The 25,933-nt window shown below is 41.9% G+C and overlaps 2 protein-coding genes and 1 long non-coding RNA gene across 3 annotated transcripts; 2 read left to right on the forward strand and 1 right to left on the reverse strand.

Moving 5' to 3' along the window:
• Positions 1-12,931: 12,931 nt before the first annotated feature.
• On the forward strand, positions 12,932-15,604 carry LOC124665323. The gene is made up of 2 exons (XM_047202742.1): positions 12,932-13,025; positions 13,606-15,604. Exon 2 carries the CDS (start codon positions 13,637-13,639, stop codon positions 15,602-15,604), a length of 1,968 nt encoding a protein of 655 aa, XP_047058698.1. The 5' UTR covers positions 12,932-13,025; positions 13,606-13,636.
• A 5,150-nt stretch (positions 15,605-20,754) lies between these two features.
• Positions 20,755-21,606, forward strand: LOC124684630. The gene is made up of 2 exons (XR_006997078.1): positions 20,755-21,230; positions 21,310-21,606. It is a non-coding gene; the product is annotated as an uncharacterized LOC124684630 (long non-coding RNA).
• Positions 21,607-23,944: 2,338 nt separating this feature from the next.
• LOC124665334 (BTB/POZ and MATH domain-containing protein 2-like) lies at positions 23,945-25,039 on the reverse strand. Its single transcript, XM_047202751.1, has one exon. The coding sequence runs from the start codon at positions 25,037-25,039 to the stop codon at positions 23,945-23,947; it is 1,095 nt and encodes a 364-aa protein (XP_047058707.1).
• Between the last annotated feature and the right edge of the window lie 894 nt (positions 25,040-25,933).

Raw genomic sequence — 25,933 nt, forward strand, 5'->3', positions numbered from 1 at the left:
CCTATGGCCCATTTAGGGATTTTGTAGAATCCCAAAATTCGAAAATGAAAATAGAGTTTTCTAGGTTTTAGATTTCAGGCAATTTTTTTTGTAAAATGATTAGCCGTGGTGCGCCACAGGTCAGCTTCCCGCCTCCTAAATTCAAAATGGTTGGCTACCACCTATCCCCCTGCATCCCCCTCCTGTCCTCCATCCTCCTCCTCCTCGCATCCTTCCTCTCCACGACTCTGGAGCCCTTCCTCCTCTTCAGTCTCCTCTCCTCGAAACACTATAGCGACCGGACCTCCTCTGCTCCACTCCTCCATTCTCCATCCGCTTGTCCCTGTCCTCACCATCCTCCAACCTCTCCCATGAACCATCTAATTGGGAAAACAAAACAATGAAAAATTATGGTGCTAGATGAAGAGGACAAATAATTCGGAAAACAAACAACGCAAAAAAAACGATCAAAAAATCATGAAAATATGGTGCTAGATCTAGATCTGCATCTGGGATTTCAAAAAAAATTAAAAAAATTAACCTGTGGCGCACCTTGATTAGTCATGGTGCGCCAACGGCTACATACATTAGCAAGGGCGCACCATGTAGTGCGCCACGGGCAACTAATAGCCATGGCCCGTAGTGCGCCACATGTAGGAAACTTAAGTGCGCCACATGTAGGGGTTTCTGTAGTACCTCTCACTAGTAGAAAACATGGCTTATGTTTGGAGCTGCCCCGAGCTTTAGCACATGTTGAGCTACGAACCCAGACTAAAGGCTGCATTACCACCGGTTCGAGCAGCCAGGACATCACAGGGCTTTAGCACCGGTTCGTATGGCACCTTTAGCACCAGTTTGAGCCACGTTGAAGGCGTGAACCTTTTAGCACCGGTTCGTAGCTCAAACAGGTGCCAAAGTACCCCCTTTTGCACGGGTTCGTGACTCAAACCGAGGCTAAAAGGTAGTGACCTTTAGTTCCGGTTAGTACCACGAACCGGTGCAAAAGGGGCGTCTTTCGCACCGGTTTGAGCCACGAACCTGGACTAAAGGGTTGATGCCCATTTTTTCCTCTCATGCCTACCACCACCACCCCCCCCGCGCGTAGAAGATACGTCTAAAAATAAACAAAAGTGATAAAAACTTGAAATTTTAAAATCCTTTGAGATGCATGTAGCACACACAACAAACTTTTAGGGAAAAAATGAAATTTCAATTTTTATACTTTTTGCAAAAAAAGTTGTTCCGAATTAAAAAAGGCTATAACTTTTGCGTACGGACTCGAAAATAATGTGTAATATATATAAAAATATACTATTTACGTGAAATGCTACATCCGATTTCAACACCGTAGGCCGTTTGCACAAAATCTTGCTTCTAAAATTCCGAAGGGAAATATGAAAGCAACATGATTTTAGATTTTGTCAAAAACACATGATTTTTTTTTCAAAAATAGAATTTCTTTTGTTGATTATTTCAGTTTTTAATTATTTTGAAATTCATATTATTTTGTAATTTTAGAATTTCTTTTGTTGATTATATCAGTTTTTGAAGTGGACACTATCAAACATTTCAAATATCCAAAATTAGAGAAATTAAAAAATTCTGAAAAATAAATTCAATTTTTCTAGCGGAAATTCTGCCAAACCTTTAGCACCGGTTCGTGGCTCAAACCGGTGCTAAAGGGACCTCCAGGTGCAGCACATGACCCGGGTCACGTGGAACTCCTCTAGCACCGGTTCGCAACACAACCGGTGCTAAAGGGGGAGGCTTTAGTCCTCTGCACCGGTTGGGCAACCGGTGCAAATAGGAGTTACAAACCGGTGCTAATGCCCCGGTTTCTACTAGTGTCTCTACGCACATGTCTCCCTAGACAGAGACTCCATACATGGTAGTACTCTTGGAAGGAGAGAAGATCCCTGCGTGAACAAAATATAAAGTAACGAAAATTATTCCCAACGGGTTCGACCACTATCATACATGAGAGTATTCATGTTCACGCCAGAGTGTTGACGATTGTTCCCACCATTGAACTTAGAGTCTAGGTATGGGCCAACTTACTACTCCATCCGTCCAGTTTACTAGTCTTTCCCGTATCCCTAGGACGCCGATTTGATCTATATAATTTAAATTATATAATGCAAAAATTATACCATTAGAAAATAGAACATCTAAACTTTCTAATGATATAATTTTTATAACGTATAACTAATGCTAACTTGATCAAATTTATGACTTAGGGGTACGTGCACGCCTAATAAAATGTGAAAGAGGGAGTAATATGGAGAGGGTTCTGAATGATAAATACCAATCCAAAAATTATAAAGGCCAATCAAAAGCTTATGCTATTCGTTGATAGAACACACCCCAATATCATATTGACTATCTTTCATCTAGTAAGAGATTCTGAGAGTTATTTTATTCAAATTCTCACCTTTCCAAAGCTCCAGAGATCGAGGCAGACAAAAAGAATAATATGACACTAAAGGATATTGCTTTCATTTATTTCCTGGCTGCTTAGGTACGCGCATCTAGATCTCGAGGCTGGCCCCACGTATTGTCTATCGGAAACAATCTAGCGGTGCCTCGTGGTGCTAAACTTCAGAAGCAAGTTTATTAGTAGATAGAACTAAGGGAATGATGTTTTGGCTCCTGGGTGCATATGCTCCTTTTAGTTTAAACTACAACTTTGATACATTTTGAAATGTCAAAAAATTCCAAATGAAAAATTCACGTGTATATCTTGACATGCTCCGTACACAGAAAGTCTCTCCATGAAAAATCAACTTGTAGTTTGTGTTGTGTAAAAAAGATAAAATTTAGTGATAAAAATAAGGCTTTTTGTGAGACTTGTTTTGTCTTTTTTTACATTGACCACAAAAAATATCGGTTTCTCGCGAAACTACACAAACGCACATTGATTATCGAGACGTACATGCAATTTTTTTTTGATAAGTAGAAATATGTTTTTTGGGTGGAGGGAGCATATATACCCATACCCATGAGCCGAATTGAATTTCCGATAGAACTAATGGTTATAAATGATTGCCACTTTATCTTTAGCGAGCTTACAACCAACAACTATAACAGATTCAATTATACTTTTTTTCTAAGGCAAGCACACTTGTAAGTATCATAAGTCCTTTTAGCAAAAAAAAAGTAGCATAAGTAGTCAGTACATGTACATGTATATATGAATACTCCTTACATACTGATTTATCACGGTAATACACAATTTAAGAAAAAAACTTTAACCTTTAATTTACTAACAAAATATGAAATGTATGCCATAAAATTTATACCACTAATAAACCGTTATGGAGGAAGTATTGGTAGTACTGAGATTAGATTACTGATAGTGGAAGTAACATATTTAGTAACATTACATATTCCAAGATGTTTTGATGACATGGCATGATAATAAGTGAGGAGTAACTAGCTATGTTACCATAACATCACATTTTCTAAGACAAAATAAGTCTATTACATAATAAATATGACTTTACATGATTTCACACATATATATGTTACTCCTCACTATGAAGGTAATAACATTGATTAATAACATGTGCATGTTACTAATTTATGTTACTCATCACTATAACTTGTCTTAGTGATTTATGTGCGACGAGAGGCGATGCGTTGTGACTTGTCCCCGTTTGGCCATGCAGTCTCGTATGCCACTGACGATTCATGATAATCCTATCATTAGCGATAAGGACAGAACATGACAGCGCGACTGTGTACGTGCGCACGCATCGGTGAGTTCAAGGCAGCATCCACGACGAGAGGAGGGTGGCAACTGTTCACTTCCCGGCTGGTGTGAAGATGCTTTCCTCCGGATCCCCTCGTGCAAATCGATCTGGCGCAGCCATTGTGAATTGCTGAGTCGCGCAACGGCATTGTCAGATGAGATATATAATGATGAGACAATAATAATTGGTTTGATTTGAATGACAAGGTAGCTAGAGAGTGGCCCGAGAGATAATTGAGCTGTGCAGCCGACCAGTCTCTAGCAAATGAGGTCGGTCTCGTTTGTTTATCCATTGCTACTTCTATGATCGATGCAGAGAGATTCCGGCCAGCGAGTCAGCCATTCGTGCGGGTTGTCCAATCCCAGAACTAAACCAGTCAAGCCAGCAAACGGTCGAAGCATATGATCGATCGCCGGATATTTGGTGTATTAGAATCTGCCGGAAGGTGCAAACTAACCAAGCATATTGTTTTACGGTTCGAAGAAAAAACAAATGGTGCAAACTAACCAATCATATTATTTTACGGTTCGAAGAAAAAATTGCATAGGATTGTTCTTTGCTCCCGGGACTAGCCAGGCTGCCGTGTACCGACATTTATGTTAAGATGTGATGCCCGTATGAATACTACTAATTAAAACACATAATAAAATCTCATTAATATTAAGTTATCTATCGTGTTCTTACCGTCACCACACCATTATGAGATAGTAGACGAGTGAACCCATGAATCCCGTTAAACTTTTTATCATTAGAAACAACATTTACTTGATTTTGCTTGCCTTTACATTTTTAGCATTAATTAATTTCGAGAATACAAAAATATATTTACTTCTTGCTATTACAACCAAAAACCTAAAAACATCTTTATTTACTTGTTTTAGTTTACTTTCTAGTTTTAATCTTCTTTCTACTATTTTATTTATTGTTATTTTACTTTAATAATATCGAAGCCTTGTGCTTGACAACTACATGGTGTAGTTAGAGGCACAAGACAAAGGCTTTGCTTTGCAGATTGGTAGATGAAGTTGGAAGAAGCTTTGCCTTTGTTACCCGGAAGTTCGATATAAACACTAACTCACCCTTGTGGGGAAAATTTCTCTTGCTGCATCACTTTGCACTTGGAGTCCCAACGAATTGACACACTTGTCGGGGAGCAAACAAACGACACCGCAACTGCAATCCCACAGCACAGTCAGACATTTTCTAGCGCCTTGCAATTTCTCAAGCTTGGGAAGTTGCACCACTGTGAGTTCTTCTTGTCCTTTAGAGTTGCAAAGCATTTTTCGTTGTTTTGTTTTTTCCTTTTTGTTTTAGTTGTTTCCTTTCAGTTTTGTCTTTACTTTTGCTATACATAAGAATCCATAGGAACTAGTGTATAATTACTTTATTTGCAACAGGGAGTGAAAAGAGAAGAATTCTTCCTACTAAGGTAGAAATAGAAAATGCCATTGCTGGTAATTCAAATTTTAAGCAACTATATGGGGAGTCATTAAAAGATGCTTGATTTGGACTGAACAAAATACATAGTAAGGACCGAAACCCATGTGAAAAACAAAAGTTGCATATTTATTTGTATTATGGTTTGGCGCGTTGGTATAAGAATGCTTTAGATTTTGCTTCAGGGGTAGTTTTGTATTGTCACTACCAGAAAAACTTAATAGTCATTAAAAACCACTTTGGAACCAATATAGAAAAAAGGAAGAAGTGACGGATAGGAATACTATTCTTGCATATACTATTAAGAAAAGGATTGAGGATTGTGCTAAAAGACTACGTGATAAAAAGAAACAAAGATCATCTAAAATTATTATTTAAATATGTAATACCTGAGATGGAAAAATTAGAGCTGAAAAGAAAGTTCAGCATCTTGGTAATGTGCTTAAAACTTGCTACTTATTTTAAAGACATGCCTACAATAAAATCCAAATCTTTCCGTTCTCAAGGATCCTGAGTATAAAAAACATCAAAAAAAATAAAGAAATCTGGGTAGTAAAACAAAGAGTAGTAGAAGAGAAACAAGTAGAGAAAATTAAAATGCTTAGCGATAAAATTACTGAACCTCTACTAGATCTTGATAAGTTTAGTTTCAATGAACATATTACTCTCTTGCAAAAGTTTGCTAATGATCCATCTTTTAATGGTCATCAAACATGATTTGCTTCATATATCGTTAATCATGTTATCAAAGAAAAAGATAGAAATATATGATAATGAAGCTATGATACCATGAAGGCTTGGGTATGCTTGGATCCCATGGATACAGGTTATTATTGAAAAATAAAATTATCATTCTATATTAGATTTAGGATCAAGTGTTTGTGTTCTATCTAAAGAATTATATGATTTACTTGATCTTGATAAGAAAAATGGAAAAAAGTGTGATATTGGTCTCTTACTTGTTGATGATTCTACCAAGCATGCATTAGGTAGAATTAATAATATTATGATTGAATTACATATGAAAAAAAATCTGGTTGATTTGATTCTTATGGACATGGGGAGAAAAACCTCTAGTTTTATAATCCTTCGTAGACCATTCTTGAGAACGACAGGCGCTATCATTGATTTCAAAGAAGGGAATGTCAAGTTTTAGTTTCCACACAAGAAATGTATGGAACATTTTCCGTACAAGTGTCCTTATGACACTTACTCATCATTAAGAAATAAGGTATGGATCCTAGCTATATGGCTACAAAAAGAGTTTTTCTTTTGAGTTTTTTTTTTGTGTGTTCTTGCTGTAGAAAGATAGTTTGTTTTGGTTTGTTATCTGTAGTTAGTAATAAAGTGCCAAGTTCTCCCAAGTTATACCCATCTTGGATGTTTTGATGTTGTAATACATATGAGTTGCTAAATTCTTCACACTGATGTTTAGTGTGTGATTTTTCTAGTTTTTCTGGTAGCTCCTAAAATCACGAAACAAAATACTGAAGTTGCAACTTTATGTCCTATGTAAGCGCAAAAATCAGCAAAAATTTCTGACATGTTTAAAGGGTCGAAATAAATTCGTTACACTGCTGCTCTTCTTGTGGGCATATTCTGTCTTTTGTTGTTTTAAGCACTCTTCTGAGCTTCAATTTGATTCTTTATGAGTTCTTTGATATTTGTGTCAATGATACAAACGTAATACACTCTCTCAAAATTATGTACCAAATTTTATTTGGAGATTTTATGGTAGCATGCATATTATCTTTTGTGTCCACTAATGTTATCCACTCAGAAAAGAGATGAGAAAATGTTTTGTGGTGAAGTTTTTTCGCCTGTAAGGAAGGACTATCAAACAAGGTGTCATTGAAGTAATGGTAAACACCATAAGATTGGGTATGTCCCATGGCACCCCACTGGACATATCAAACTCTCGGTTTACACACCTTTTAACTTTGTTTTTCGGGCATCATTCTACTTTTACATAAACTTGGAGCGTCTATGTTTAGTTTTCATGTTTTTTTATTTTGCATTTTATTTTGAATAAAGAGACCACCACATGTAGGTATGATTAATTAATATGAATCATCTACTGTAATAAAAAGAAATTTAAGTTTGGATGATAGTAAAAAAATGGTAAATGAATTAAAAGGGCTACGGAAAAAGCTATGCATGTTGTTACATTTGGTTGTATTGTTTATAATTGAGATAAATGGTAGTATAGGTATCATGCATTGTGCTATATTTCATTTACATCATGAAGGTTCACTTTAAGTATTATTTTGCATATTAGTAAATGAGCAAGTACTATGTACACCTTTGCATTACTTTTTTCCGTAGTTGTAAATTTTCTCCCCTTGCTAGCCTTTCACTATAACAAGCGGTGCTTGTTTTCCAAGCTCCTTGAGCCAAACTTATTGCCAATATTATAATTGAGTCCACCATACCTACCTACTATTCAGGATATGCTATCTTTGTTTCCAAATTATCTGTTTTGTGTATGCTCAAAGCTCATGGGGAAATAAGTAGTGGGGGTCATCCATGAATGTGAAGAATCAACACCATTGCAGGTTAGAACAAAAAGAGTTGCACACAAAAGATGAGGGAAAACCCCTCCAACTAAGGGTGGAAAGTTAGGAACGAATAAAAAGAAAAAATAAAAAATAAAAGCAAACAAATAGGTATGAAAAGTATGAAGAAGGTAGCATTAGTATGAATAAGTTCAATCAAATAAGGGGGCGTCCCTGGAGAGATAAAAAAAAGTGTCAATGAAAAGAAAGAAGCAAAAAGTGTCAAATAAAGATGTTTATGATAGGGGCAATGGGATCACGCACTTGCCACCATTGACATGAGCTGCATATCCCAAAATATCATAGTTTATTTTCTTTCTAGTATATTTTTATCTTTTAATTCAAAGATTTAGCACATGCTGCCTATCAATTCCTTTTGAGTCAAAAGAATCTATTCTGACTCAAGTTAGAAACAATTCCTTACATAAGCTTATGGACATTCTTTATATATAGTCTTGCTTAGTTGTCCATATTACTTTATGCATTTATTGCTATGCAAGCTTTTCTTACTGTCTTACATTCATGAAGTACATGTCATTGAAATATTATGTTATGCTTGGTATTCCTATTTTGAGAATAAATGATACTACTCTCTGAAACTATGTTTATGACTTTCATCTGTATCAAGTAACAACAAACTCCAAAGTCCACGTTTTGTTTTATCACCTATATGATCAAAGACGAGCATAAGTTAAGATTGGTGATGTTGATGCATGTAAAATGCAATGAATTTTGTTATTTATTGTCATATATTCCGACATATTTGCATATTATAAGATGTTAAATTCATGTTTTGCGTTGATTTATGGGGATTTTTCATTGATCTCCTTTCATTGGTTTGCGTATTTTTAAGTTTTAGGAAACCCCTGTTTTGTGTATTTGTAAGTTTGAAAAAACTCCTTCCATTGATTTATGGGGATTTTTTACTGAACTCCGCAGAAGATGAAACCCTTGTTTTGTGTATTTTTAATTTTTAGGTACCTTACGGAACTCAACCGGAGCGAGCATTTTTCTGGAGTCAATATTTTTCTCAGAGACGGAATATGAGAAGAAGAAGAAGAAGAAGAAGTACCGGAGTGGGCCCACGAGGCCCGAACAAGCACAGTTGGAGCAGGGCAAACCCTAGGCCATGCCACCATGTCTTGTTCCCTCCTCGAGCGTCTGCAGCTGTCCGTTTTGACCTCAAATTTACGGGCTTAACATAAAACCACTATATATAGACCCCCCGAGGCGTTCTCGGAGGAGGCGGCGGGAAACACGAAAACCACGAAACTGAGGCTGAACCTACGAAGATTAGAGGGGGAAACGCTGCAGGAGCCATCCCCGGTTGCATCTCCACCCTCTCCAGCATCATCAACACCGCCACCATGATGAAGAGAGAGTAGTCCACCTCTGAACTATGGGTTTGTGGCAGTAGCTTGATCTATCTCTCTTGTGCTACATTGTTTAGATTCCATATGAGCTTCCTATAATGATTATGGTCATATTTGTAATTCCTCTGTGGCGGATCTTTTATTTTATTGGATGATATATGAGTTCTTGATGTATTAATAGATGCATATTGTTACCCCATTCTTTATTGTTTAGTATAAATAAATAACTTAACACTTCGTAGTCTAGTATGAGTTTTACCTGATACGTAGTCCTAAATTGTTTTATTATTTATAATATAATTAAAAATGTAATTACCACTCAATTATTTTTTATATATATTTATACCAAAATTAAGTGTATACTTCATTGTTTATATATAAATAAATAACTTAACACTTTGTAGTCTGGTACGATTTTTATCTAATGCGTCGTATATACTTTTCTTTTGGATATGTCCATCACCCACACTCATTATTTGGATGCGGTTGTACACAATTCTTTTTCTTTCCAGCTCAAGACTTCACTGAATCCGGATTACTAACCGTGCACATGTTAGAGCATCCCCACTCGTCTCCCCGAAGAGGCTCCCGAGCGACGTTTTTCTCATCGGGATGGCGAAATTCGGCCTAGTCGCGCCCCCGATTCCTCGTTTTCCTCCGGATTTGGGCCTAAATCCATCCGGCGAGCCCACGCCATCCCCGGTCCCCCGAGGCGCGCTCGGGGACTCCGGACGAAGCGAAAGCGCGCGAAACGCCGAGAATTCTCTCCCGCGCTTTCGCTTCGGCTTCGCCGCAGAGATGGACCCGGCCAGTCAGCGGCAGACGCATCGTCTTCCGCGCGCAGCAAAGGCTGCCGCCGGTCAGCTCGCCGCGGACGCGTAGCATCCACGCGGCATTTAATCGCCGAGTCCAGCCCCGCCTACATAACTCGCCGCGAAGCCTCGCCGTCCCCGCCTCGCAACAGTGGCCGGTGGGGAGACCCCGGCCAAGGCAGCATCCAGGCGGCGTCGGCGCTGCCGCAGTTCGACGACAACGGCTCCGACGATGATGGCGGCGACGGTGACATGGACTACACGGTGTTCTACCGCCATTTCGGCATGTAGAGCGCCATGTTTTAATATTTACAGTTGTATTCCCCCCCTGGCCGAATTCGAAATATATTCAAATTCGGCCTCTATGTATGAACTTCGTCCTCTATATAGTAAATATCATTGAAGTTAGTCTAAATTCAATCGTTTTTTGCCGTATTTCGTCAAGTTTTCGTTTTTCAAAATTAAATCGATCGCCGTCTACGACTGGGATCGCGGCTGGGAAACTGGCCCTCCCCACGCCATTTTTTCGTCCAATCCGGACGAAATTAACCCCAGATTTCGGCGTGGGGAGGCCAAACGAGTGGAGATGCTCTTAGCTTTGTTTGCACGACTTTATCGTGTCCCTTGGCGCACAATGAACCTGAACATATTTTGTACCCGCTACGTGAGATATTGTGTTTATGTGTTAATATTAAATCTCAACCATTGAAATCTATAGTCAGTAGTTTCAAATTTTTAGATGATAAGGATTAATGTGGTGTCAGACAAAGTATATATGTAGGATAGACTATGCTACTGGAAAACGTGCATGCTCTAGGTGAGCTGTGTGTTAAATGCTGGTCAAGTGATCAACTGGTTAATTTAATGTAAGGAGATTTTACAGAGTAGAGTGAAATGGTTGACACATGGCTGCTTTAGAGCAAGTACAATAGAGTCCAGTTAGCTGACTATAAGACATTAAATAATATATTTTAGATGAGTTGGAGGAGAGAGAAGAGGAGAGAGAAGGGAGGTGGTCTACTATGCAATAGTCAGCACGTGCTCCTAGGCACTTTGTGAGAGTGAAATGTGGGCCATATGTTAGTAAAAGTGCTTAATTCTTATAAACAACTATTATACATGTTAGCTATATGATAACTACAAATGATATGACATCTTGTTATAGCCAGCAGTTGGCTATACTATTGGAATTGCTCTTACTAGAAAGAGACGCGAGCCTTGAGCTTCACAAAGTAAGAAAAGCATGTGGTGGCTCTTTGCCCTGCCTGCAAGAAATGGATAAATGGAGATCATGCTACTCAGGACCTTTATCTTTATTGTAGTTGAATCAAATGAATGGAGCATGTGACAACAGAGTCTCTTTAATCCTTGCTCTTTTCCCTTCCGGCAAGAAATGCATAATCGTACTGTATCTTCACAAATGAGAGCTAGGAAGGGTGGAGCAAGAACTATAATAAATAGCGGATGGAGAAAGGCTCCGGGTCTTAGAGCATCCCCAGCCGTTGGGGCTCCCCAGGCCGAAATCCGGCGTTATTTAGCGCCAGATGGATGTAGTTTTTTGCCTGGGGAGGCCCATTTTTCCAGCCGCGAGCCCATGGACGCGCACCCACCGCGTGCATAGCGACGGCGCGAGTCCACGGGAAGGGCAATCGTCGGAGTTCCCTCGACGCATTGAACCGTCGCGAAGTGGTCTGGAGAGCCGAAATGACTCGTCGGGAACGGTCGAAGTGACCTCGATGCGAGAACCGCCGTAATGGAGCACGAACTCCGCGGAAGAGCAACCGCCGCTCTCTTCGTCGAGAGACCTACATATACGGTTTCCGACGGCCGACGCCATTCATCTGTTCTCTCGTCACCATCCTCCGTTCAACCATGAGCGATCTCTCTTGGCCATCGGACACCGACAGTGAGGGGAAGCCGCCTGGATGGCGCCATTGGTGGGATAAAGCTGCATCGTCCAGCAGCGACGATTCCCCTCCGCCGGCCAGCGAGGACGAATGGGATGACGAGGAGGAGGACGAGGAGGAGGAGGAAGAGGCCAAGGAGCAGGCCGAGGAAGAGGCCGAGGAAAAGGAGGAGGAAGAGGCCGAGGAAAAGGAGGAGGACGACGAAGAGGCTGAGGACACTGACGAGGAGGAGAACTCAACTTCCTCCGACGAGGAGGTGACGAGCCGGAAGCGTCGCCGCGACGACGATGAGGCGGGGCCACGTAGGAAGAAGAAGTAGTTTAAGTTTGTTTTAAAGTTTTTATATGTAATTTTTTATGTTTATTCGAATTATATTCGAAATATATATAATCTATCTATGTTGCACCACTTGAGATTTCAAAGCTTTCGTTCGACGAGGGTATTGCCGTAGATCGGGAAGACGAGGGTATTGCCGTAGATCGGAGGCCATTGTCGCCGACAAGTTGGGGCCACGCGCGCTTTCGTTTCGTCCGGAGTCCCCGAGCGCTCCCGGGGGCCGGGGATGGCGTGGGATCGCCGGATGAATTTAGGCCCAAATCCGGACGAAAACGAGGAACCGGGGGCGCGACTGGGCCGAATTACGCCGTCCGGATGGAAAAAACGCTCGCCGGGGGCCTGTTCGGGGGGACGAGTGGAGATGCTCTTAGTGGCTAGCTCATGTGAGGCTGAGCTATACATCCACATCTGCCTTAATTAAAAATCCACAGGGGTTCCTCCCTCTGCAGGTCTAGTTTTTTGAGAAAGACTTGATGTCTGGGTTCCTCCCTCTGTGGATCTAGTTCCTTGAGAAAGACTTTGGGTCTTTGGTTAGCACACGAGGTCGTGTGCTAGGCAGCCCAAGATCAAGCCTCAAATCTGTCTTAATAAAATACCACGGTGGTTTCTCCCACTATCGGTCTGGTTTTATAATAAATAGCATGTACATCAGAGACACATCAACAGGAAACGCTTTGTCTGATTCTGCCTGAGGTATGCACAAATATTTTCGATTGCTTTATCTCTGCTCACACTGTTAAACCCTTTTCATTAATTCAGTCCTTGCAAACAATTAGTTTTCACAGGACTCGTGCAAAGAAGGCCAGCTGAAATGTTTAATCATGATGGGCAGCAGTAGTAGTGTATCCACCCTTTTCCATCAACGAGTATTAAGGTAATAAATCTTTGTCATATGTACACTTCCATTTGCCAACTGTTTTTTGAAACTTGTCATGCGTTCTTGTAGCTTGTTATATATTGCTCGAGACCTCGAGTTAGCTGACAGGCTAGTAAGAACAATAGGAAGAATAGGAGGGCAAAGGAGAAAATCGAGGGATAAATCAATCAATATTTATCTTAAATGCGAGGACAGTGAAAAAATAGAAATGAATGTGTATTGGCCTTATGTTTTTTTCTTGAGGCAGTGGCATTTGTAGATCCAATGCCCCAGACATGTCTAGCATGTTGCCAAACTTGAATTAGGATACAAAGTTGCACTTCCTGCTAACACTAGGATCACTTGGTTGCATTTGGAAAAAAAATGTAAATGCTCTTGTGGTATATAAGTTTTTAAAATCAATTTTTGTATAATGTAATTTGTTCAACTTTGGTTAATAATACACCCTCAAGTCACAAACGAGTAAACTTCTCGTAAATTAAAATATGTTGTTGATCATGTGACAGAAATTTTTGTTTTACGCAAAAAGCTCATTTTCAAATATATATGCTTATTATATTGTCGTCATCCCTGCTAGGTGTTGGCGATCAACATAGCCCCAATTAGCAATGGAGAGTATCTGGCAACTAATTAATGAGTGGGAAATTCAGTTGCTAGTGCTTCTCAGCTTTATCATACAAGTGTTCCTTTTCTTTACTGGCAGTCTTCGCCGATGTAGCAAAAACGGGCTACTTAGGGGCACCATTTGGATAGCCTATTTGGGAGCAGATGTGGTAGCAGTTTATGCCCTTGGGTTCCTATCACGACAAGAGGATGCCATCATGGAAAATGGCACATTAAGGAGAACCCACCCCCTAGCTTTCTTTTGGGCGCCCTTCCTCCTCATTCATCTAGGAGGACAGGATACAATCACTAGTTTTGCAATAGAGGACAACAACTTGTGGCTGAGGCATCTATTGAATCTGGTAGTTGAGGTGACCCTGGCCTTGTATGTATTCTGGAAATCAACTATTCGGCGCGATGTGCAACTTCTTGTTCCCGGCATATTTGTATTTGTTGCAGGGATTATCAAGTATGGAGAACGAACAATGGCTCTCAGGTATGGGAACCTTTACAATAGTAGATCAGCTGGCAGTTCCTTTTTTAATGAGAAGACTCCACAGATGGGTCTATATGATGGATATTATGGTTTTATCTGCTTTGCATTGCTATGGGCTTCAGGAATCCGAATGCTGTTTGCAAGGCGTATGACTGACGACATAGACAGTCAATTTGAGAGGCCTGCTCGTATGAACGCGCTTTTTTTCTTTGATGAGTATACTACTAACACACTTGATCACAGCCAGTTGGTCAAGTTGTTAGATGTAGAACTTGGTATAATAATGTATGATGATCTCTACACAAAGGCGCCATTGCTGCGTAAAAGGAGTGGAATCATACTCCGCTGCATCTCTCAGGTGTCTGCTATTGTTGCTCTTGTGCTCTTCTGTATTACTAGCAAAAAACAAGAAGATAGATATGGCAGAGCTGACATTGTTATCACTTACATATTATTTACCGGAAGTTTACTTCTAGAAGTTTGTGCAATGATTACGATGTTGGCATCACCTTGGACATGGGCATGGCTGGAGGCTGAAGGGTACCAAAGGCTCGCTTCCATATCCAGGTTTCTTCTCTCCAGCAAAGTGTTTGGATTGCCCGAGACTAGGCTGTTGTGGTCAGGAATAATGGGGCAGTACAGCCTTTTAAGGTATATAGGCTTCAACGAGCAGGTAAACCTCTCCCAGCGAGTGATGAGCATGATCAGGAAGATGGCTGGAGCATTGGGCATTGGGGAAGCGAAGAACCTATTCTGGTTAAGCAAGCTGTTGGACACCACGAGCGAGGTGGTGGATGACAAGATCACTGAGTTTCTAGTGGACGAGATTCGACATTTTACACATGGGGGCCAAAGGCAGTGGCCACATCTCGGTCCATTCTTGAAGGAAACAGTAACATTGAGGACGGATTTTGTTACTACCATATCCCTGTTGCATCTAATGACAGAGATTCATTTAAGTGAGGTGTCAGCTTCCACTTCTGGTGACATTGGCGGGGATTCCGCTGCTCTGGCCAATGTCTGCCGGAAGCTCTCTAACTACATGTTCTACCTTGTTGTTGCACACCCAGCTTCTGCTTCCTTGCTACTGGTAGCCGCTGGCAGTCCTGAATCTGCAATAGAGAAAGTTCGTGAGAATTTTTTGGCTGTGTTGAGCGAGAGCAAGGATGACACTCTGCACGCAGCCAGCATAGAAATCCGAAAATTAGTTGAGTTACCTTTGACTGAGAGATATGAAGAAACACTTGAGGAGCTGAAAAACATGTGGCTGAGGCTTCTTATCTATGCTGCCGGCAAGTCACGCCCGGAGGAGCACGCTGCACAGCTGGCCAAAGGAGGGGAGCTCATCACCTTCGTCTGGCTGCTCATGGCCCATTATAAGCTTGGGGATTGCGGGAGCCAACGGATCGATCTTACACAGGCACGAGGAAATGATCCGGACATACCTCCTCTTGCCCTCCGCGCCTTCAACCTCTAAGGGATCTACGGCAGCGACTAACAGGTAACCTCTAACCACAACTGCCTAAACCTTTTTCTTGGCTCATTTAACTCATAATTTATTTACACACTCAAAACATTTGTCCTCTTTTTACCTTATAAAACAAATATTTTGGTTGTTCTAATTTGTTTTAGAATTTATTCCACGTTATAACCTATCTCACCTACCGTTTTTCTTTTTGAATTTTTAATGCGTATTTGCGTTCGCTAGGAGAACCTTAGGACTGATGTAACATCTGAGATATGAAATCGTGCGCCCTAGCTAGTCATTACTCATTACTACCTCCATTTTGGAATACATGGCATTTGAATTAATTGGAGTGTCCTAAATGTCTTATATTTGAAAATAAAAAGAGAGTACAAAATTTTATTCTAAATACCAGAAGATATTTGTCTTGTATACTGTGATCTGTTCCTTACCTGCTGCATGCTTACTTACTTGGGTTGGACATGCATATGCAGGGTACAAAGGCTTGAGGTGGGAGCACTACGACGCCATTGTGTCAAATGCATCCATCTGCAGATCCTGGCTGTTAGGGCTACTCTGTGCAACCAATGCTACCCCTTATGTCAATACTACCATATAAGAAGTCATGAGTCAATTGTTGGATAATAGAACATCTTTCAATTGCTGATGTTAATGATTTATGCACAAGCACTGTAATGACCAATTGAACTCATTATTTATGGTGACCAACATTTTGCATGTAACTAGTAATGATAAACTTTGTGCTTCCCGTTAAAATCAGCTTTGTTACGGTGAGCCCGCAATAGCTCCCAGCGATGTCCTTTTGGGTTCCTCCGTCCGTGCCTATTGTCCACCATGACGCTCAAACACCATTTGGAGGCGTCGTTCCCTCGTCGTGATGCCCAAACACCATTCCGAGCATGCGCGTCGAGCTGAGGCTGGGACAAGCATCGGAGCGGGGCCAGTTCCCATCAGCCAGCTGTACCACTCCCAGGCCACAACAGCACGAGCTGAGGACTGGAGAGCTAGCCAGTATTCTGTGGGTTCAAAATTTTAGGAATTTCTCCCTTTCTCGACAGTGAGCGGAAAAAAGTATTGTCTGTCAAATTATTTCATAAATTTTGAATTAATAATCAGTATATAGGCTCAACGTGGACAACTTAGAACAACATGTACCATTTTTTCATTTCCAGGTTCCGATGTATATAGTATTCTCACAGCAAAATCAAAAAACTATTGTAAAGAAATCATCACATCAAAAGAAGTCAATCTAACTACTACTTTACATTTCTCCACTGCACTCTTCTTCCTCTCATAAAATTAGATTGATAAAACTTGCATTTTAATCACACTCCCTAGCCAAAAAATAATCTACTAAAATATAATATAATAGTATTGCTTACTTTTTTAGGATGTCATCGGTCTATTAGGATACATGGGACACTCTTGTTTTTAAATCAAACTTTGAACAAAATTCCATTAGGACACATCAGCGTTTAAATTTGAAATAAATCAATCAGCGCTTAGATCACAATTTTGTACCAAATTCATTTGTATCTGTGGAGTTAATTTCATATAGTGCAATATGTTATTAATCACAAAAAGTGATACTATGTATAAAAAACTATGTATTAAGTGGGTTAGTTACGACATCTAAGATGACTATAAATATTGCTTTGTTTGCAACCCTTAAATATCTCAACAAATAAAAACTAATGTGTACAACATTCTAATTGGTGTGCAATTCAATCTGGATACTTTTTTTCGAAATATAGGCATTATTCAATCTGGATACTTAAGTTTAAATTTTTGTAATTGGATTTGAACATTGGAAGTGAGGATTATTTGTTGTTAATTATGCACTCTTATGCATTACATTTTTTTTTAAAAAAAACTCGATAGTACAGGGGTGTCTCGACGTTACTTATATTTCTATTGAATGTACGGTTCTATAGCACGTCATTGGCTAGCTTTGGTGAACTCTCATCCATTCAGGATATGAGGGTAATTCATCTAAAAGAAGGATATGAGGGCAATATTGAATAATGGAGAAAGTTTGAGTATGGATTTTGTTGCATGGATTATGTACTTTCCTCAATATAATCACAGTGTCAACACCGTCCTCAAATATAAAAAATACGCACGTGCAAATATGTTGTCCAGAAGCAATGCTCCGTTTGGTGTTTATCTCATTCCATATACGTATATCCAGAGCTCATCAAAGATAGCTCCAGGTATATCAATATCCATCCATGCTTGATTAACTAAAATAATTATCCAAATTCCATCAAAGCAGCAAAAATTATTAATTCGATTTGTTAGCAGAGGATGCACCCAGGTATAATGGCCGACACATCCACATTGTTTTTTTTGGCTTATATAATCATTCAAACCCGCAGATAACTTCTGCTACCTCTCTATATATGCATGCTGTCTCTAGCTACCAAGGAAATCCGTTATTCGATCTCGACGGTTGCTGAAAAACTTATAAATCTGATGCATCCATGCATAGCATTTGAGTGGCCGGTTGTGGCTACCAGACGGACGGTACGTCGTTAAGAATTAATTATTGAAAGATGACGACAATCCATTCGTGTGCAGCATGCATTACGAGAGAAGTTTAATTATACAATCATCATGCATTTGCATGATCTGCATATAATTGCACACGATGGAAAGAGGTTAGGAGTATAATTGAACACGATGCAATGCCGTTGTAGCTGGAGCTACAAGTTTTCTAAATACAGTTGCACTAGCTAGCTTAATTAGACATTCGACAACCGAAAAGTGAGTAGTATCATCGTGTGCTGCTTACGCAGAGGCTTACATTGGCGTTGGAAGAGGTACTCCAGCTAAGTTAGGTGAAACACGAGGTCATAAGAATCTCTCTTGTCTCCCAACTTGCAACGCACAAGGGACAAAATCGAACGCAGGCCTCATCTCATCGATCTCGATCTCAGTAACCACTGTCATGCCTACGCAAATGATAATCGTGCCCGCATGTGCCATCCTTGCTGTCGCTTCATCTATCCGTGGACTCAACCATTTCCTCCAGAATAGGCGCCCGTGCAAGCGATCCATGACGCCTACAATCTAGAGATCCATGTATATTTATTGTAAAAACCAATGTGTTCTTGTGTTCATGCAATCGAGAGGAAATCTTTGATGTGCTTGCCACCCCAACCAAGTGATGTCTGTTTTCCCATACACAACAAAAAATACATGGTTTTGGAGCTTGTGGTTGTCTAGCTCTGGTGAACTCGCAGTCGTTTTTGAACTAAAATCAAACAACAAAGAAATGTGGGGATTCTCCTGTATTACTTTGTTTGCGTGCACACGTTTAAGTTTTCTTCTGTGTTCATTTAAAAAAACACAATACATTCGTGCAACATACTTTGTGCGAGGAATGTGAAATACTAGTACCATCTAAAAGCATATATCATCAGATGCAACATGAAAACTGTCGATCGACTGACAATATAATTGCGTCACATCTACCCATATGTGGAAACCCTAGGGTTAGGGTTAGGGTTAGAGTTAGGGTTAGAGCTAGGGTTAGAGTTAGGGTTAGGGAAACCGTAGGGTGGGGACCCTGCACATCTACCCATATGTACATCGATAGCAAATGTTGGGCCTAGTGGCTCCGGTTGACCCGTCTGCGAAGAGCGTCACTCGTGGGACCTACATATGCCATCTACCAATTCTTAAAAAATAGAACCATTTTTTACATAATTCATACTAGTAAATAAATAATACAAACATAATATAAAGTAATATAAGAGAGGAAAAAATAAAAAATAAACCCTACGGCGGGGACCATGCAAATCTACCCCTAGGGTTAGGGTTAGGGTTAGCAATGGACTTTTTTCCTTTGTTTTAGGATATATGTACATCGATAGCAGATGTTGGGCCTACTGGCTCCCGTCGACCCGTCTACGAAGAGCGTCACTCGTGGGATCTACATATACCATCTACCATTTTTTCCTTTAAAAAAGTAACTATTTTTACATAATTCATACTAGTCAATAAATAAAACAAACATAATATAAAGTAAATGAGAGAGAAGAAAAAAAGAAAAAAAAATATGTATGCCGAGGGTGGCCGTCGGCATAGGTGGGTGATGCCCTATGCCGAGGGTGGCCCTCGGCGCCTCGCTGACGCCGTGACCGAGCCGTCACGGCCGGAGCGGGACCGGAGCACATGCTTGTACTACGCCGACGGCCTTACGTACGCCGAGGGTGGCCGTCGGCGTAGCCCTATCTACGCCGAGGGTATTCATACGCCGAGGGTATTCATACGCCGCTGCCATGGGCCGGACGTACGCCGACGGCCCCGACATTTGGCCGTCGGCGCAGCGAGCCATTCCTGTAGTGCACGGTTCATGAAAGATTACAAAAGAGTTGTACTATAGGGTCTAGCTCTTCTTAGGCGTCTGCAGCATGCCAAGGATCAAGTCTTTCAAGACAGGGGGGCAGCTGCTGCAGAGAAGATCGAAGCCTTCTGTGGCAACAATCGCCTCCATGTTCGCCGGACAGAGGAGGAACTCGTAGCACGCCGCCTTCAACCCGTGGCAGCCGTGCTGCTCGGCCAGCGTCAGTATATAATGACCCAATTGCTAAAAAGTGCTCGGTGGCTGGTTTGCTCCATCGAGCCCTCGCTCCGTGGCCGTCCGATGGTATTAATCACGCCTCGCTTTGTGTTGTTGTTCCGACAACTTCGCCCTGGATCACGTGGCAGGCCGCACCACACGCTCGTCCTATTCCCGTTCCCCTTTTCTATCTTCGCGTTCCTCCCGCAGGCCCGGACCGCGAAATCCCGTCTCCGACGAGCTCCATATCCAGCGCGGCGGCCGCGGCTACGGCGGTGGAGTCGTCGGCATGTGCACGGCCTAGTTCCTCTCCACCCTTGCGGCCGCCTCCCCTACCGTCCCGACCCTGTTCGAGAAATCCGTCCCCGCCTGTGCCGTCTCCGGCAAGGCCGGCGGCTTCCTCGCCCTCGACCGGTCCGACCCTACCGTCCCCGATCTCTTGACGCTCGCGCATGCCTCCTGCCCCATCCACGGCGACCTCGCCACCGCCTTCTCAATCTACCTCCCCTCCCAGCCCCTCCCTCCCAGCCCCCATAGCCCCACCAGCTCCTCCCTTTCTCGGTTGTCCCCTCTGCTTCTACAGCGCCGCCGCGCGTGCTCGGAACCACAGACACCACCACGCAGGTCCATCATCCCGGAATCTTCACCAAGGTCTTCCTCGGCGCGTCCGACGCCTAGGTTGTCATCCGGGAGCTGGAGCGCATGGTAGTTCGCGAAGGGCGAGTCCTAGGAGTTGAGGTGAAGGGATGCGGAGTGGTGGACACCGACGTTGTGGTGCTTGCGCTCGGCCCGTGTTCCAGGCAGTTCGATTTTGTCAAGGAGGTGTTCGATGTGCCCAGGCTTCCGGAAAATCAGTGATGGACATAGTAGTGCTAGTGCTGGGTTTGTAGATGAACTGATGCTTGTTCCATTATCTTCTTAATTAGGCACCTCTGAGTGGAGGAAGGCTATAGCGATGAGGACGAGGGAGCTGCTCTGGTGAGCAGTCGCAGGACTCCTAAGTCAAAGCTGCTCGTGGCCACCTTGTCCGCAACTGCTAGGAGATGGAAGGTAATCAATCAGCAGACTAGGTGTTTGAAACTAGTCCTAAATTCCTGATTTACTGAATGTTAACTACATGGTCTGTCAGTGTATTACAGAGGGCGGTGAGTTTCAGGAGAAGGAAGAGGCAGCAGCCGGCCACCGACAGGCACTAGCTCGGCGGCGGCGGTGTCCATCAGCAACATAAACAACTTCAATAGCCAGGACAACAGCGTATTCCCGGTTCTAGCACACTCACTGCTATGGCTAGCACCGAAAATGAGTTGTAAGATGACGATGCGGTAGCTGCATCATGATTACTGGATCACCACAGACTTCAATTGTAAGCTAGCTAACCATATTGCACCTTTGAAGTTCTGATCTGCTGATCCATGTTGGATCGATCCATGCTGATTATTGTTGACGAATTTGACTTTTAGTTGTCCCAGAATTTGACTTTTTTTAGTTATTCTCATATAACTAAGTTGCTGCATTTTGGTATACTCATGTTCCAGTTAGCAAAGGACCTGGGATTCCCTAAGTATGCAATCTAGCTGTCCTAGGATTAACCTTATGTTTTTCATACAACTAAGTTGCCATAGTGATAGACTCATGTTCTACTAAACAAGGACCTGATATTCCCTAAGTATGCAATTTACTTGTCCCAGGGTTCACCTTGTATTGTTTTTTCATACAACTAAGTTGGTGCAGTGCTATACTCATGTTCTACAAAACAAGGAACTGACATCCCCTAACTACAACCTCTATTCACTATAAGACGTTTTAACAAGCAAACGTCTTATATTAGTGAACGGAGGGAGTACTAAACTAGTTGTCTGATGGTTGTGCTCTTGTTGTATGCACCATACAAGTTTTTTACTTATAATCAAATACCCCGCCCCCTAAGTAGTATACTGATTGAATTAAGTTGCCTCTTGCCATCTCACTAAGTTGTTTCAGGAATTTTCTTATTGTGTGCCATGAAATATATATGAAAGTAGGAGTTGTAGCATGTCTTTGCAAACCAAGCAGCAAATCATTTGCATTTCTTTTCTTTTGGGTACAATGTTTTAGGTTTATGCGGCAACAAGAGTATTACCAGTGTTTAATTTGGTGTCAACAGCGAGCTACCAAGATATTTTTTACCTATGTCTGTACCATGTACAAAAAGAAAAACAAATGTGGTCTCTTCTTCTGCTATCTACTAGTGTTAGATAAGGCAGCTGCTGCGTGTTTCTTCATGTTGCTTTTTAATTATGCTTCTTCACTTTTGAAGTTGGCTACTGGATTAATTAAGTTGCCTTGGTCAACATGCCTACTAAGCTCAAATGTGTTGTTATTCTGATTTTTCTGGCAGTAAAATTTGAGATGAATAAGCATTGTGTTTATTCGTTATGTTTATTGGTCATTGGCCAGGAAGCTATTATTATCTAGGTCATTCCTGGGAGCACCGCACTGTGAGGATGACATTGTTCATCTAGTTTGTTCATTCATGCTTCTTCAGTTGTTTCAATTGTGGCTTTTAGTGTTTTTTGCTGTAACCTAAGTTGCAGCCAAGATTAGCCCAAGTTGTTTTCACTATACCCTAATTGTATTCTTTGGTTGTTTTCACTATACCCTAAGTTGTCTTTTAGTTAGCTTAAGTTGCATTTGTTTCGTAGCCTAAGATGTAGCAAGGAAATCATGTATTTGTTATGTAGCCTAAGATATTTTTTTTCATCTAGTCGTTTTCATTATAGCCTAAGTTGCTTTCCACTCTAGTCTAAGTTGTACCAAAGATCATGTAGAGTTGTATTTGTACATGGATTTAATTGAGTTGCTTTGTTCAACCAGCTTAAGTTGTGTACTGAATATGCCTAAGATGTGTACAAGTTTCCCACATGAGCTGAATAAATGAAATGTTTGTTACAAAAAGTTGTTGTGGGTAGCCTAGTTTATACAACTAGTTGTCTGTTCATTATGATAAAGTTGTTCCTTTAGCATGCTTAAGTTGGTTCTAAATCCTATTTAGTTGTTTTTAATGTTTTTAAAGATCAGATACTTGATTTTCATTTTTAGTTTCTTGTTCATCATGCCTAAGTTGTTTCTTCAGCATGCTTAAGTTGATTCTAAGTCCTACATAGTTGCTTACCTCTCGAAACTAGTAGTGAAAGTTGCAATTCTCAGTACTATGATGTTGCTGACTCTTGTTGATAAGTGAGTAATATCAAACCAGTTGACTACAAAATGTTTTTAAAAATAGTGTAAGCAACTATGTGCACAAAGTTGTTTTGCCACAATACTTAAGTTGCTTTTCAAAAAAAAAATTGCCGAAACATATACAAATAAGATCTAGTTTTGAAGATCTCGTCGTGAGAGGGTCAAAAGTGAAAACGGATCACACTTGTGGCAAACTGTCTAGAAGTTATGACTTTTTGAAATTTTCCTACATGAAATAATTGCACGTGTGGACAATTCAGGGCCTTTCCTTTTTCGGAACGGTGGGCTGGGTACTTTCCGTATCCAGGGTGAGGGCTAGGCATAACTAATCGGCCCTCGATTGCTAGCTAGACGCGTCCTATAATGATATGGTGGAGGAACCCATTTGTGCAATATACAAGTGCATTCTGTCGATCATATAATTGCATTCCATCAATTCATATGGATCGACCCCAATTTTCCATCTCATGGTGAAGGATGGAAGTACATTTACTTTGGCAACGGGAGTAGCAGTACTAACAAAATATAAATGCCAATAATTTGGACTACTTAGGCGCCTGGAGCATGGCAAATACCAAATCCTTCATAACAGGAGTGCAGCTCTTGCAGAGATGATCAAACCCTTCTGTGGCCACCACTGCCTTCAGGTTCGCCGGACAGCGGAGGAACTTGTAGCACGCCTCCTTCAGCCCGTGACACTGGTGCTGCTCGGCGAGCGCCAAGATGGTCGTCGACGTGCTCACGGAGATGTGCTCGGACAGCCTCTTCTCGCACATCACCCTCAGCCTTCGGATATCATACCTGTCCGCCGCGACAAGGAGATGCTGCAGCAGGAGAACGCTCTGGTCGTCGCTGACCACCTCCTCCCCCTTTGCCTCCGCCGGAGTTGCCAGCGAGTCGCCGTAGATGAACCCAAGCAACGCCTTGAACACAGTCGCATCCATGTTTTCTATCTGCACCACAGCGGCCGTTGATGTGCCTTCCTTCATGGGACCGAAGAGCAACGCCTTGAAGACGGCGGAGCGGGCCGCAAGTACACAGCGGTGGGCGGAGATCGTCTCGCCGCCGACCTGGAACACCACGTCCGTGCCCTCCCCGGCCATCAGAAGGTCGGTGAAGTTTTGCTTCATGGCCGACGGCGGCACGTCGATCAACGGAGGAGTCACGTACTCGTCGGCGACCACGACGTCGCAACGGATGGTGAAGCCGTCGTCCTTGAAATGCTTGGACTTCTGCAGGTCATCCCTTTTCATGAACCTTTTGGATATCTCGACATATCCGCGATGAAAAATTCTGCTGGCGCGGATACGTGCCGGGTCCTGCTTCTCGGTCTCGTCGATGAAACTGAACTGGAACTGCACCTTCGCCACGCCTTGTTTAGAAAGGAGAAGTGAGACGAAGCCAGCGTCATCCTCGTAGCAGCCTTCGGGGTAGTAGTAGATGCACCAGCGATGGCCTCCGATGGTGAAAGAGCGAGAGGTGATGGATTCCCCCACTCGCGAGTAGGTCCGCGAGTAGCCTTCTACGACAAGCAAGTGGTACCCGCTGGCGGCGGCGGCGGCGGCGTTGACAGCCGGCGGGGTTGTTGTACCCGCCAGGAGCTTGCCGTTGGCGATGACGGATACACCCGCGAAGGCCATGGTGGAGATCGCAACTGATGAATCTAGTGGAAAGAAAAAAAGGGCCGTCGCGCGCCAGTAAATATACACTCCCGCGATGAAAAGCTGATCGGCCGTGGCGCATCAACTCCCGCCACGGCGCGAGCGTTTAAGAGCAATTCCAATAGTATAGCCAACTGCTGGCTATAACAAGATGTCATATCATTTGTAGTCATCTTATAGCTAACATGTATAATAGTTGGCTATAAGAATGAAGCACTTTACTAACATATGGCCCGCCTTTCGCTCTGCAAAGTGCCTAGGAAGCGCGTCTAGAAATTGACTGTGCAGTAAGTAGCGCCTCCCTTCTCTCTCCTCTTCTCTTTCCTCCAACTCATCTAAAATATATTATTTAATGTCTTATAGTCAGCTGACTGGACTCTATTGTACTTGCTCTAAGTGCTATTTCACTGCTATTTATGGCATCCACTTCCAAGGACTAACTCTGATTTCCGAAGTGCCCGCCGCACGGAGAGACGAGAAGACACCAAGCAACGTTCACATAGTACTACCTCGCAACTCAAAAAATTACTTTAACAATTATTTTGGTCAATAAAATATAAAATATATGTTGAAAAAATTATATCATTATAAACCTTTTTCCAATGCAAATTGAATGGTATAAAATAATAAATTTTTAGACATATAATTTATATTTTATTAACCAAATTAATAGTCAAACTTTGTCTTAAACTATGTGTGCGCCTGTTAAACTGAGACGGAGGAAGACTACTACTACCGGAATTAAATTTATTTTGACAAAGCACTACCAGAAAAATGATATTCGTCGTATGCAAAATCGCGCGAAACCAACAAGATTTGCCGAGTTCAGCAACAAAAACACATGCCTTTGTCGGGCATGGCCAAAAAAAACGA

Source organism: Lolium rigidum, chromosome 1 (assembly GCF_022539505.1).
Source record: "Lolium rigidum isolate FL_2022 chromosome 1, APGP_CSIRO_Lrig_0.1, whole genome shotgun sequence".
NCBI lineage: Eukaryota > Viridiplantae > Streptophyta > Magnoliopsida > Poales > Poaceae > Lolium > Lolium rigidum.